The 15,458-nt window shown below is 46.5% G+C and overlaps 1 protein-coding gene across 2 annotated transcripts; it reads left to right on the top strand.

The window, feature by feature from the left end:
• Positions 1-9,239: 9,239 nt before the first annotated feature.
• Positions 9,240-13,359, top strand: LOC134338823 (zinc finger protein 214-like). 2 transcript variants are annotated; one of them, XM_063034898.1, is made up of 2 exons: positions 9,240-9,276; positions 11,812-13,359. In XM_063034898.1, the coding sequence occupies exon 2, from the start codon at positions 12,234-12,236 to the stop codon at positions 12,876-12,878; it is 645 nt and encodes a 214-aa protein (XP_062890968.1). In that variant the 5' UTR covers positions 9,240-9,276; positions 11,812-12,233; the 3' UTR covers positions 12,879-13,359. The 2 variants fall into 2 exon arrangements, with proteins under 2 accessions (XP_062890968.1, XP_062890969.1); XM_063034899.1 differs by having other exon boundaries at positions 9,250-9,276; positions 11,161-13,359.
• Positions 13,360-15,458: the final 2,099 nt, after the last annotated feature.

The following is a 15,458-nucleotide window of genomic DNA, read 5'->3' as shown; positions in this document are numbered from 1 at the left end:
AGGTCCGAAGCTGCAGCTGTCGAAAAACTGTTACCGTCCAGTGCCGGGAGGACTGTGATGGTAGCAGCCACCGCGCCCAACGCTACTGATTCTGGTGTCACGCTGAAGCCAGAGATCTCCTGGGGCAAGAACCAGCGAGCGGTGAATGCCTTTGTGGATTCTGGGGTGGCTGTAATCTCCTGGATTTGGGGACCACCCGGCAGCTCAACAGGCCTCTGCAGGGGTTGAGCCAGCCTGTGCCCGCAACTGCCCTGGACAGTCCTCCCTTCGGTTCCGGGCTGATCCTGCAGCAGACAGTGGTTTTGCAGATGAGGATAGAGGAACATGCGGAGGACATTATATAAAGGAAACTCTTGCCATGGGATTCATTCAGCCCTCCACCTCACCAGCTGGTGCAGGCTTCTTTGTATAGAAAAGGAAGGGAGTCTGTGGCCATGTGTTGATTATAGAGGGCTGAATCATATAACGGCCAAGAACCATTACCCCCTTCCACTCATGAAGACTGCCTTCAAGATTCTCCAAGGGGCAAGAGTATTCTCGAAGCTAGACTTGTGGAGTGCATAGAATCTGGTCCACATAAAGGAGGATGATTAGTGGAAAATTATATTCAATACACTAACAGGATACTGTGAGTACCTGGTCACGCCCTTCGGACTTGAGAATGCACCAGCAGTTTTTCAGACCTATATAAGTGACATGCTCCAGGATGCTCTCCATAAGTATGTCTTTGTTGACTTGGATGATAGCCTAATCTTCTCAAAGTCCATGGAGGAGCACATCGCTCACATCAGAGACATCTTAAAGAGGCTTCTAGATCATGGACTTTATGTCAAGCTGGAGAAATCTGAATTTCACGTAACCACCATTTCATTTTTGGGTTTTATCATCTCATGGCAATCTCATGATGGGCCCAAGTAAGACACGGGCAGTCAGAGGTTGGCCACAAGCATCTACTATGAAACAAGTCCAATGATTCCTGGGATTTCCCAACTGTGAGAGAAAGTTCATCAGGAACTTCAGTTCAGTGGCGGCTCTGCTGACAGCGCTAACTAAGAGATCCAAAGGCCCTTTTGTTTGGACAGTCGAAGCGGAAGCTGCTTTTGAGGAGCAAACAGTGGTTCACGACAGCTCCCATTTTGGTTTCACCTAACCCAAACCTTCTCTTCATCATGGAGGTGAACGCTGGAGTGGGTGCAGTGTTGTCTCAATGGACACCTCCAGACAATAAACTGCACCCATGTGCATTCTCTTTCAGGTGACTATTCCTGGCAGAGGTGAACTACAACATTGGAAATAGAAACTGCTCACGGTCAAGTTAGCTTTGGAGTAATAGTGTCAATGGCTTGAGGGGGCCAAGAACCTTTTACTATATAGACAGACCTCAGCAACCTGGCTTATATTCAGGAGGCCAAAAGACTGAAATCCAGGCAGGCCAGATGGTCTCTTTACTTTAATCATTTCAGTTTCATTCTGACCTCTTGACTGGGGTCAAAGAACCGAAAACCAGATGCCTTGTCTCATCAGTATGATGAACCTGAAAGAGAGAGGTACCCTACCACCATTTTGCCCCAAGCTAAGGTGATAGCGCCAATTCATCGTGGAATCAACACACTTGTTTGCAAGGCCCAGGCACAAGGGGAGATCCCCAAGAATGGTCCTCCAGGTCATCTGTTCATCCCAAGTTCCATCAGGTCTCAGGGACTTCAGTGGGGACATGCATCAAGAATAACTGCTCATCCAGGTATTGCCAAGATCCTCGACTTCATTAAGAGCAGATGCTGGTGGCCTGGAATATGCAAGCATGTGAGGTGTGCACCTGGAACAAGGAGCCCTGCGCCCGGCCTCAAGGGCTCCCTCACCATCTACCTGGTACAGAGAGACCATGGGAACATATCTCCATGGACTTTGTCACAGGTCTTCCACCTTCCAAGGAGAAGACAGTCATCATGGTAATTGCTTTGGACAAACCGCCATCTGTGGTGGAGACAACCAAAATTACCCTGCACCAAGTCTTCAGGATCCATGGATTTCTAGTGGACATTGTGTCGGATCACGGACCTCAATTCACGTCACATTTTTGGAGGGCATTCTGTCCGTTGATTGGGGCAACCATAAGTTTTTCCTCTGGGTTTCACTTGCAATCCAGTAGCCAGAAGGAGCGGGTGAACCAGGGTTTGCAACAAACGCTAAGGTGCTTGGCCTCAGAGAAAACAGATGAGTAGTGTGATCGTTTGATGTGGGGAGAGGTTGGCCAACACTTCACGGCATACTGTGCACAGGAAATTCCCCCTCATCTCTGTTCCAAAAGGATGCCCCTCTATTCTAAGATTGTATCCTCTCATCTTAGATTCTCCCACAATTGGAACCATCCTCTCCACAACCACTCTATCAAGGCCTTTCACCATTCGATAGGTTTCAATGAGGTCACCCCTCATACTTCTGAATTCCAGTGAACACAGGCCCACAGCCATCAAATGCTTTTCATATGACAAGCCATTTAAACCTGGAGTAATTTTTGGGAATCTTCTTTGAACCCTCTCCAGTTTCAGCACATCATTTCTAAGATAAAGGGCTTAAACCTGCCCACAATTCTCCAAGTGAGGCCTTACCAGTGCTTTGTAAAGTTTCAACATTACATCCTTACTTTTATATTCTAGTCCTCTTGAAAAGGATGCTAACATCACATTTACCTTCCTCACCACAGACTCAAACAGCAAATTAACCTTTAGGGAATCCTGCATAAGGACTCACAAGTACCTTTGCATCTCTGTTTTTTGTATTTTCTTTCCATTTAGAAAATAGTCTACACTTTCATTCCTTCTTTGACCATACACTTCCTGAGACTGTATTCCATCTGCCATTTCTTTGCCCATTCTCCTAATCTGCCATAGTCCTTCTGTAGCCTCTCTACTTCCTCAAAACTACCTACACCTCCACCCATCTTCATATTGTCTGCAAACTTTGCAACAAGGCCATCAATTCTATCAACTGAAACATTGACATATAATGTAAAAAGAATCGGTCCCAAGTCAGACCCCTGTGGAACACCACTAGTCACCGGCAGCTAGCCAGAAACAGCTCCCTTTATTCTCACTTTTTGCCTCCTGACAATCAGCCACTGCTTTATCCATTCTAGAATCTTTCCTGTAATACAATGGGCTCATAGCTGGTTAAGCAGCCTCATGTGGCACTTTATCAAAGGCCTTCTGAAAATCCAAGTAGTCATCATCAACTGATTCTCCTTTGTCTATCCTGCTTGTTATTTCTTCAAAGAATTCCAATGGATTTGTCAGGCAAGATTTTCCCTTGAGGAAACCATGCTGAAACAGTTTATTCTATCATGTGCCTCCAAGGACACCGAGACTTCATCCTTAATAATCGACTCCAACGTTTTCCCAACCACTGACAGACTAACTGGCCTATAGTTTCCTCTGTTCTGCCTTTCTCCCTTCCTGGAAGATGGACTGACATTTGCAATTTTCCAATCTTCTGGAACCATTCCAAAATCTAGTGATTCTTGAAAGATCATTACTAATCCCTTCACAATGTCTTCAGCCACCTGTTTCAGAACCCTGGGGTGTACACCGTCTGGTCCAGGTGACTTATTTACCTTCAGATCTTTCAGTTTCCCAAGAACCTTCTGTCTAGTTCCAGTAACTTCACACACTTCATGCCCCCTGACACCTGGAACTTCCACCATACTACTGGTGTCTTATAATGAAGACTGGTGCAAAATACTTATTCAGTCTGTTCACCATTTCCTTGTCTCCAATTACTACCTCTCCAACACCGTTTTCCAGCGGTCCAATATCCACTTTTGCCTCTCTTTTGCACTTTATGTATCTGAAGAAACCTTTGGTATCCTCCTTAAATTATTGACTAGCTTACTTTCGGATTCCATCTTTACCTTCTTCATAACAGGTGGTTCTTAACGTTCAGGTGCTTTCAGTTGGTTTTTAAAAGCTACCCAATCCGCTACCAGTCCACTAATTTTTGCTCTATTATATGCCCTCTCTTTGGTTTTTACATTGGCTTTAATTTCTCTTATTAGCCATGGTTGTATCATCTTTCCTTTAGAATACTTCTTCCTCTTTGGGATGTATATATCCTATGCCTTCTGAATTGCTTCCTGAAATTCCAGTCATTACTGCTCTGCCATCATCCCTGCCAGTGTTCCTTTCCATTCAATTCTGGTCCACTCCTCTCTCATGCTTCTGTAATGCCCTTCATTCCACTGTAATACTGATACATCTAACTTTAGCTTCTCCTTCTCAAATTACAGGGTGATTTCAATCCTATTATGATGCATTATGATCACTCTCCCGTCAGGGTTCTTTAACCATAAGCTTTCTAATCAATTCTGGTTCATTGCACAACACCCAGTCCAGAAATGCTCATCCCATAGTGGGCTCAACTACGAGCTGCTCTAAAAAGCCATCTTGTAGGTCCTCTAGAAATTTCCCCTTCTGGAATCCAGCACCAACCTCATTTCCCCAATCTATCTGCCTATTGAAGTCCCTCATGACTGTTGTAACATTGCTTTTTTGGCATGCATTTTCTATCTCCCATTGTAATGTGTAGACCACATCCTTACTACTGTTTGGGGGTGTGTATACCACTCCCATTAGGGTCTTTTTATCCTTGCTGTTCCTTAGCTCTATCCACAATTATTCAACAACTTCCAACCCTATGTCACCCCTTTTTTATGACTTGATTTCGTTTTTTACCAGGAACACCACCCTCTCTACCTTGCCTGTTCTTTTGACACCACATCCTTGGATATTAAGCTACAGCTATAATCTTTCAGCCATGATTCAGTGACGCCTACATCACACCCGCCAATCTGCAACTGTGCTGCAAGTTCTTCTACCTTATTCCATATACTGCGCGCATTCAGATACAACACCTTCTGTCCTGCTTTCACCTTTTTCAATTTTGTCCGCCTCTTACGTTGCAACTCACCCTGTTGCCTGCTATTTTACCCTATCAACAGCCTCTCTTGGCTAGTAGTTTTACTACACATTGCCTCAGTTTGTAAACCAGCCCCCTGATCTTCAGGACTATTATCCGCCTTTCATATGATACTTCTTGCATTGAAATATAGACAGCTCATGACACTAGGTGCATCACACTCAAGCTTTTGATTCCTAACATTGTCTGAAATCTTACCAACATCTGCCTCCACAACCTCTCCACTAACCGTTCTGGCACTGTGGTTCCCATCCTCACCCCGACTCTACTTTAAACCCCACTGTGCAACATTTACAAACCTTCTCGCTAGGGTATTAGTCCCCCTCCAATTCAGGTGCAAACTGTCCCTTCTGTACAGGTCCCGCCATTCCTGGAAGATAGCCCAATGATTCAAAAATCTCATGCCCTCCCTCCTGCACCAACTCCTTAACCATGTATTAAGCTGTATAATCTTCCTAGTTCCGGCCTCACTAGCACATGGCACAGGTAGCAATCCTAAAATCACAACCCTGGAGGTTCTGCCCTTTAACTTAGCACCCAACTCCCTGAACTCCGTGCTCAGAACCTCATCACTCATCCTACCCATGTCATTGGTGCCTACGTGGACTATGACTTCTGGTTGTTCACCCTCCCACTAAAGAATGCTGAGAACTCAGTCTGAGATATCCTGGACCCTGGCACCCGGGACACAATATGCCATCTGGGAATCTTGTTCTTGCCCACAGAACCTCCTGTCTGTTCCCTTAACTAATGAGTCTCCTATCACCACAGTGCGCCTCTTCTCCCCACTTCCCTTCTGAGTCACAGAGGCAGACTCAGTGCCAGAGACCCCACTACTGTGACCTTCCTCTGTTAGGTCTTTCCCCCCCCCCTCAACAGTCCAAAGCTTTATGCCTGTTGTTGAGAGGGATGGCCACAGGGGTACTCAGCACTGCCTCCTTAACCCCTTTCCCCTTCCTCACTGTCACCCAGTTTCCCCTGTTTGGCACCTTGGGAGTAACTACCTCCATATTTCCTATCTATCACCTTCAGACTCCTGAATGATCCGGAGTTCATCTAGTTCCGGCTCCAGCTCCTTAACACATGTAACACGCTGTAAGGTTTCACTGCTAAGGCTAATGTAAGGGCTTCTATGTAATGTTCCACTGCTAAGAAAATGGTTTCTCTGTAGCAGCAATGTTTGGGTTATGGCTAGAGACAACAGGGCTTTGGAATGCAGGGGTTAGCCAATGACGAAATGTTGTTCTTTCTTGTGTGTCTGGGAGCCAGGTTTTTCGCAGTCTTTCATTGGGGAGCGATGGAGAGAGAGGACGCGAATGGAGAGAGACGGAAGAGCACTGGACGGAGTGGACTGAGGAGTGAGGGTCCAAGGGTCCGAGGGCCGGCTAGGCTTGGAGGTCAACGGGAACAAATGAACGAACAGTGAGCTCCAACGATGCGCAATGGACCTTTTCCTTAAAATGGGCCCTTTTACTTTTTAGTTTCTTTACTAACCCTCTATCCAGATTAAGATTTATAAAGTTCAATCGTTTAATTTCATATTGTATACTGTTTGATATTTTAGATTATGAGAACACTCAGTCCTCTTCTATTGTCATTTAGAAATGCATACATGCATTATGAAATGATACAATGTTTCTCCCGAGTGATATCACAGAAAACAGGACAAACCAAAAACTAACACTGACAGAACCACGTAATTATAACATATAGTTACAGCAGTGCAAAGCAATACCATAATTTGATGAAGAACAAACCATGGGAACGGTAAAAAAAAAGTCTCAAAGTCCCCGAGTCGATCAACTCCCAAGTCCCCGATAGCAGGCGGCAACAGGGAGAAACTCCCTGCCATAAACCTCCAGGCATCGTCAACTTGCCAATGCCTTGGAAGCAGCCGACCACAGCCGACACTGAGTCCGTCCATCCGAAAACTTTGAGCCTCCGACCAGCCCCTCTGATACAGCCTCCTGAGCGCCATCCTCTACCGCATGCCTTTAACCTAGCCCCAGCCACCGAAACAAGCAAAGCCGAGGATTTGGGGCCTTCTGCCCCGGAGATTCCAGTTACCACACAGTAGCAGCGGCAGCGAAGCGGGCATTTCAGAAGTTTTCCAGATGTTCCTCCGTACTCTCATGTCTGTCTCCATCAAATCAGAATTGTGCATGGTCCCCTACTTGACAGATTACAGATATCATTCACCAGAGAGGCCGTGCCCGCTGCCGTCGCACCCTCATCTTCTCCTCCCCTCACAGAATGCCCGTTAGAGTTATAGAGGCATAGAAAAGTACCATAAAGAAACAGGTCTATCTAGACCATGCTTACTTGCATTAACCTGCACCCGAACCAGGGCAATTCATACCCCTCCCATTCATGTACCTCTCCAAACTTCTCTTAAACATTGAAATCGAAGTCGCACCCACCACTTGCGCTGACAGTTCATTCCACACTCACTATCCTCTGAGTGAAGAAGCCTCCCCTCATGTTCCCCTTAAACATTTCACCTTTCACCCTTAACCCATGACCTCTGGTTGTAGTTTCACAGAACTCAGTGAAAAAGCTTGCTTGCACTTACCCTATCTATACCCCTAATAATTTTGTATACCTCTATCAAATCTCCCCTCAGTCTTTTTTGTTCTCGGGAATAAAGTCCGAACCTATTCAATCGTTCCTTTAAACTCAGGTCCTCCAATCCCAGTAACATCCTTGTACGTTTTCTCAATGCTTATTTACATCTTTCCTGTAGGTAGGTGACCAAAACTGCACACAATACCCCAAATCTGGCCTCACCCATGTATTATACAACTTCAACATAACATCCCAACTCCTGTACTCAATAAATTGTTTTTATGAAAGCCAAAGTGCCGAAGGGTCTCTATATGCCTCTATCTACGTGTCCCAGCACTTTCAATGAATTATAGACTTGTATTCCCAGATCACTTTGTTCTACTGCACTCCTCAGCGCTCTATCATTCACTGTCCTACCAAAGCACAGCACCTTGCTCTTGACTACATTAAGTTCCACCCGCCATTTTTTAGTCCATTATTCCAGCTGGTCCAGATCTCACTGCAAGCTCGGGTAATCTCCCTCACTGTCCACTACACCCCCCAATCTTGGTGTCGTCTCAAATTTGCTGATCCAGTTGACCACATTATCATACAGATCATTGAGATAGATGACAAACAGCAATGGACCAAATACCGATTCCTGTGGCACTCCACTGGTCACAGGACTCAAGTCAGAGAGGCAACCCTCTAATAATACTCTCTGGCTTCTCCCACAAAGCCAATGTCTAATCTAATTTACTACCTCATCTTGAATGCTGAAAGACTGAACCTTCCTGACCATCCTTCCATGTGGGACCTTGTCAAATGCCTTACTGAAGTCTATGCAGACACCATCCACCTCCCTACGTTGATAACTTTCCTCATAACTTCCTGGAAAAAAACTCTATGTTTTTGCATATTTATTTTGAAACTAATGGGATAATGATCACCAGATGCAAAATGTTTTCAGACACGAACTTCTGTCCCCTGCCCTGTTCTCATTTCCTAACAGCAAATCAAGTACGGCACAGTGTCTCATTGAGATTTCTATATATTGATTCAGGAAATTTTCCTGAACACATTTGACAAACTCGATCCCATTTAGACCTTTTGATTTGGAGTCCCAGTCAAAATTAAAATTAAAATTAAAAGCACCTAATATAACAACCTTATGTTTCGTACAACAGTAGGCAATTGCTCTCAAATTCGTTTGTCTAAATCCCGTGGACGGTTGGGTGGTCTATAATATAGCCCCATTGACATGGTTATACTTTTCTTATTCTTCAGTACCACCCATCTGCCTTTCCATCAATGCTGTTTGCATTGAAGTTTACACGGCTTAGAATATTAATTGCACCATGCTTAACCTTTTGATTCCTGACTTTTGTCTGAAGTCTTAAAACGTCTGTCTCCACAACCCCTCCACTATCTGTTCTGCCACTCTGGTTCCTGTCCCCTGCAACTTTAGTTTATAACAATCTAGTGTTGATGGTGAGTATGCTGTTTGTGAGAGCTTGCTGCATTAAAGCTGCTGGGTTTTCTACGTAGAAACATTAACCGTTTTTGAGTCACGTGACGTGGAACCGGTGCTTGCCAACACCTTTCATGACACCCTGATTACCCAGAAACCACCGCGCCTTAGAATTTGCCCCCGGTACCCAGCGATCAAATGCGCAGGCGTGAGGGTCACGGATCGTTCCCCCCCCACCCAAAACCGCGCACGCGCTCAGTGGACAAAAGGCTCCGGAGGTCCGGCAGCAGGTAGGAGCGGGTCTTCGGGTGGGGGTTCACCAGCACCCCCGAGTGAGGGACAATTGTGAGTTCCGGACACAATGCAGCCCTGCAGCCCGGGACAGTCCCCGGTCCCTTCCATCTCTCTCAGCCCCACGATCCGTACCCAGGCCCTGGGGAGTTTTCTACTAATGAGCGAAGGCGGAGGGACTGGGAACGGTTGGATCTCTCAGACACTTGCGAGCCCCAGCCATCTAATCCAACGATTGAGAACTCCGGGGGAGGGAGAATAAAATCCTTCCATCAGCTTTAGTTCTTGAGAAATTCATCTTTGTTCTAACTTCAACACAGGAATTCTGCAGATGCTGGAAATTCAAGCAACACACATAAAAGTTACTGGTGAACGCAGCAGGCCAGGTAGCATCTCTAGGGAGAGGTGCAGTCGATGTTTCAGGCCGAGACCCTTCGTCCTGACATCGACTGCACCTCTTCCTAGAGATGCTGCCTGGCCTGCTGCGTTCACCAGCAACTTTTATGTGTGTTGTTTGTTCTAACTCCTCTCGTTCCGGACTTTTCTACCCGTGAGATCATGTGTTGTCCTATTCTTTCTGGGTACTTACTTTGTCCCAGGTAACAAGTGACCTGTAGCTTTCACATTGCAAAAGTGCCACACTCCAGTGAGAAATCCTACTGCCCATCCCTTCATATTCAATGGTATTGCCATTGATTAGATCACCACCACTCCCCGTCAATCACCTTGTGTGGTGGGGGGGGGGGGTCAGAGTCATTAGAAAGTCTCCAGGATCAGCCATGTGCTCTCTTTGGCGTTGTGGGACTTGACCAGAACTTCAAATATTACCAATGTTCCCTTTTTATTTCCCACAGCTGCACAGACCAACCATTGGTCTGAGCAGGAAGCTTTGACACGGCCTGAAAACTGTGCAGCAATATAAATTAACATTGTATGAAAGAAAATTCCACCTGCATGGGAACAAACGGTACGTGCGTGGGAGCATTTCAGTTCCTGTGCTGCCACGCTCCCAAGCAGCTTGGAGGGAACAGTGAACAATACTAATGAAGGGAGACAAACTGACTCAAGTCCCAAATTGAAGGTGGGCAGAAATGGCCCATTCTGATACAGACTGTCACTCTGATGAAGACTGTCAGAGAATTTGATGGCCAGTCCAGATGCCCAGTTAGAAGAAAGGGTATGAACATAGAATTCTCCAACTTCCGGTAATTTCCTCCCCCTCCCTTCCTCTATCCCTATTTCACTCTACCCCCTCCCCCAGCTCCCTTATGGTTCCGCCTCCTTCTACCACCCATTGTTTTCAGGGCTGTGACGTCAATGCTTCCCCTCCCCCACCCCTTTGCCTGTCAAATTTCTGGTCTTTCAACTGACGCTACAAGCATTCTTCAAATCCTTCCCCATCTTTCATTCTTCAGTCCTGACAAAGGGTCCCGGCCCGAAACGTCGACTCATCGTTTCCGACTGATGCTGCCCGACCTGCTGAGTTCATCCAGCGTACTGAAAGTGTTGCTTTGATCACAGCATCTGCAGATTATTTTGTGCCCAGTTAGAAGAGCTCTTTCCCCAACTTGGGTTGAACCTCACTGTAACAGTGTGATGTCAGAGTTCACCGGAGAGGAACAAAAATTACCAGAATCAGGTGTAATATCACCGGCATATGTCATGAATTTTTTGTCTTTGTGGCAGCAGTACAACACAATACGTAATAATAGAAAAAAACATTAAGTACGGTAAGTGTATGTATATAAAAAATAGTTAAATAAGTGGGGTAAAAATTGAAAAAGGTAAGTAGTGAGGTGGTGTTCATGGGTTCAATACCCATTCAGAAATCAGATGGCAGAGGGGAAGAAGCTGTTCCTGAATCACTGACTGTGTGCTTTCAGGGTCCTGGACCTCCTTCATGATGGTAGCAATGAGAACAAGGCATGACCGGGGTGATGCGGGTCCTTAATGATGAATGCCACCTTTTTGAGGCATCGCTCCTTGAAGATGTCCCGGAGGCCAGTGCCCGCGATGGAGCTGACCAAGTTTACAACTCCCTGCAGCTTATTTCGATCCTGTGCAGTGGCCCCACCTTTCCCATGCCAGACGGTGATGCAGCCGGGCAGAATGCTCTCTCCAGTACATCTGTAGAAATTTGCATGTGCCTTTGATAACATAGCAAATCTCCTCAAACTCCTCATGAAATATAGCCGTTGTCCTACCTTCTTTGTAGCTGCATCAATATGTCGGGTCTAGGTTAGGTCGTCAGAGATATTGACACCCAGGGATTTGAAATTGCTCACTCTCTCTCCACTTCTGATCCCTCTGTGAGAATTGGGTGTGTTCCCTCGCCTTAGCCTTTCTGAAGTCCACGGTTAGTTCTTTGGTCTTCCTGATGTCGTGCAAGGCTGTTGCTGCAGCACCACTCAACCAGCTGATCTGTCTCGCTCCTGTACGCCCTCTTCTCACCATCTGCAAGTCTGCCAACAATAGTTTTGTCATCTGAAATGCAATCCTTCACCCCGTGATGTAATTTGTAAATCTTTTTACAGATTCAAAGCGACAAAAAATTTCTGCAGGAGGAATCTCAAACAGAACAACAGGTCAGACTTGCTGTCTCTGTCAAGATATTTAAGGAGTGACCAGATTGTAACACCGACATATTGATCGTTGGAGATGGAGGGTATCTCATCCAGCTGGAAACGTGTTTTGTGTTTGAAATGAAGTTTTCTGTTGTAATCCAGTGAAATCGACTGGAACCAGGTACTGAAAACACACCAGCATTTGTTCACAAGAGATCAGTCCTTCAACGGCACTGACTGTGCGAGGGATTCACTATGTCTGACATCTGACTTGATGCATTGCCAGGTAATTCATAGAGGACCGTGGGAAAGGATTCACTCACTCATCCCAACTGCAGACACACCAGCGAGTTCACACTGAGGAGAGGCCTTTCATTTGCTCAGATTGTGGGATGGGATTCACTCAATCATCTGACCTACAGAGACACCAGTCAGTTCATACTGGGGAGAGACCGTTCACCTGTTCTATGTGTGGGAAGGGATTCACTCGGTCATCCAACCTACAGAGACACCAGTTAGTTCACACTGGGGAAAGGCCGTTCACCTGTTTAGACTGTGGGAAGAGATTTACTCAGTCATCTCAGCTGAAGGTACATCAGCGGGTTCACACTGGGGAGAAGCCGTTCACCTGCTCAGACTGTGGGAAGGGGTTCACTCAGTCATCCCACCTGCATAAACACCAGTCCGTTCACAATGGGGAGAGGCCGTTCACCTGTTCAGACTGTGGGAAGGGTTTCACTCAGTCATCGCAATTGAAAGTACATCAGCGAATTCACACTGGGGAGAAACCGTTCCTGTGCACAGACTGTGGGAAGGGATTCACTCAGTCATCCCACCTACTGGCTCACCAGTCAGTTCACACTGGAGAGAGGCCATACACCTGCCTAGAATGTGGGAAGGGATTCACTCACTCATCCAACCTACAGAGACACCAGCGAGTTCACACTGGGGAGAGGCCGTTCCTCTGCTCAGACTGTGGGAAGAGATTCACTCAGTCATTTAACCTGCTGACACATCAGTTAGTTCACACTGGGTAGGGGCCGTTCTCTGCTCAGACTGTGGGAAGGGATTCACTCGAAATCTCAAGTGAAGGTAAATCAGTGAGTTCACACTGGAAAGAAGCTGTTTACCTGCTCGGACTCTGGAAGGGGATTCACTAAGTCGCCTGGCCTACTGGCACACCAGCGAGTTCACACTGGGGAGAGACTGTTCACCTGTTCTGAATATGGGAAGGGATTCACTCCATCATCTCACCTTGTGGCACACTATTGGGTTCACACTGGGGAGAAAGTTTAAATAAGCTGCATGCTGGATACTTAACCAGTGTGGTTGCTGAATCCAGAGGGAAGATCAAAAGTGACTGTTGTTGTCAAACTCAGCAATTATTGCTGCTCCTCACACCCAGTTCTGCACCCTGGTCACTGGGCACAGGAGGAGTTTCTTCTGTCAATGTTCACCTTTAATAGGACTGGAGTTTAATATTCTGGATCTGTGACGAATAAATCAGTTCTATTTTAAACCCTGTCTCGGGTGTTTAGTAAATCTACAGCACACCCAGGAGTCAAGGAGTCAACTCAGCCTAGCTGTGTCTCTGCCAGAATTTCTGTTCCTCAACAGCCCGTTTTAATCCACTCCTGCTGTTCACCCATCGCTCTCCCGGTGCTGATGGCTTCCAAACAGAGGTTTCCCTTGTGTTCCCTGCGAGACTTTCTGCAGACTGAAGACGACGATGAGCTCTGGGCCAAGGAAGAATGACATAGGTGGTTAACCTCCTTTGTTCCCGGCTCGTTTCAGCATTTTGGGTCATTTTCACTGCTTCTAAAGGGTTGTTAGAATACACTACTGTCCTCTAAAGTCTGAAAGCAGAATGGGGAACTATTCATTGTATGTTCGGTGGAGCAGGGCCAGAAGCCAGAGATGGGTCAGCACAGGGGCACTGGACAGTGGTAGGGGTAACAGCATATGAAGAGGACCAGGGAAATGGAGCAGGGCGTGTGGCAATGAGTGACAAAAGTAGCAACATTTGGGAGCTGGTTGACAGAGGAAAACTTGGGTGGATTTTGACCGTTGACAGACAATGTATGTTGACGTTGTATTGCTTGTGGGAGCTTGCTGTGTTAAACTGTTAAGGAGCTGTTGTTGGAACTGCATGAAGTCTGGATCATATCGGAAGCTAAAGAACTAATAGACAGGACATACGGGGAGGTTGTTACACCCAAACTGCAGCACACAGGTAACTGGGAGATCATCAGGAGGGGGAAATGGGATAGGCAGCTAGAGTAGAGTACCAGTGTGGCCATTCCCCTCAACAACATATATTGTTGTTGAGAATGAATATTGTTGGGGGGGCGATCTGCCAGAAGAAAGCCACAGCAGCCAAGTCTCTGGCTCTGACTGAGAATGGAAGGGGGAGAAGAAGAGATGAGCTTCAGTGACAGGAGATTCATTGGCTGGGGGAACAGAAAGGAGGTTCTGTGGTATGTTGCCTCCTGGGTGCCAGGGTCAGGGAAATCTCAGATCAGGACCACAGCAATTTTAACCGGGAGGGTGAATAGCCAATGGTCAGGATCCACATTGGTACCAATGACATGAGTAGGAGGGGTGGAGAGGTCGTGCAAAGCGAGTTCAGGGAGTTAGGCAGTAAGTTAGGGCATGGAGGGATATGAGGAGAAGGAGATTGGTTCTGAGAGGGAAACGGGTCAGTCATGATGAAACAGCGGAGCAGACTCGATGGGCCAAATTCTGCTCCTATATCTTATGGTCTTAAAGGACAGGACCTCCAGGGTTGTGATTTCAGGATTGCTCCCCTTTACATGTGCTAATGAGACCAGAAATGGAAAGGTCATACACTTATACACGTGGCTAAGGAATTGGTGCAGGACGGAGAGTGTCAGATTGCTGCATCGTTGGGCTCTCTTCCAGGGCAGGTGGGACATTAACTGGAGGGGGACTAATATCCTAGCAAGAAGGTTTGCTAGTGTTGCAGATGGAGGGAATGCCGGGAAGAGGTTAAACTGGAGTTGCAGGGGGACAGGAATCAGAGCACCAGAGCAGACAGTGGAGTGGTTGTGGAGAAAGATGTTGTTAAGCCTACATACAAAGTCAGGAGTCAAAAGGTCGAGCATGCTGGGACTAATGTTCTGAACTATGTATATTTCACTGCAAAGATCATCATAGGAAAGGCGGATGAGCTTAGAGTATGGATCAACACGTGGAATTATGACACTGTAGCCATTAGTGAGACTTGGATGCAGGAGGGGCAGGACTGGCAGCTCAATGTTCCAGGGTTCTGTTGTTTAAGATGTGATAGAGCAGGAGGGATTAAAGGGGGAGGGTTAGCATTACTAGTCGGGGAAAATGGCACAGCAGTGCTCAGTCAGGGCAGACTGGAGAGCTCCTCTGGAGCAGCTTTATGGGTAGAATGAAAGAATAAGAAAGTTATAACCACCTTAATGGGATTATGTTATTGACCTACCAACAGTCCGTGGGATTTAGAGGAGCAAATTTGTAGAGAGGTCGCAGACTGTTGCAAGAAACTTAAGGTTGTGATAGTAGGTGTTTTTAACTTTCCACATATTGACTGGGACTCTCATACTATCAAAGGGCTGGAGAGGAAA

Source organism: Mobula hypostoma, chromosome 28 (genome assembly GCF_963921235.1).
Source record: "Mobula hypostoma chromosome 28, sMobHyp1.1, whole genome shotgun sequence".
NCBI lineage: Eukaryota > Metazoa > Chordata > Chondrichthyes > Myliobatiformes > Myliobatidae > Mobula > Mobula hypostoma.
Note: the sequence above shows the minus strand (reverse complement) of the source record. Positions and strands in the feature narration are given on the sequence as shown.

Excerpts from the sequence above, each read along its gene's own strand:
- LOC134338823 (XM_063034898.1), top strand. The coding sequence starts at position 12,234 with ATGGGATTCACTCAATCATCTGACCTACAGAGACACCAGTCAGTTCAT.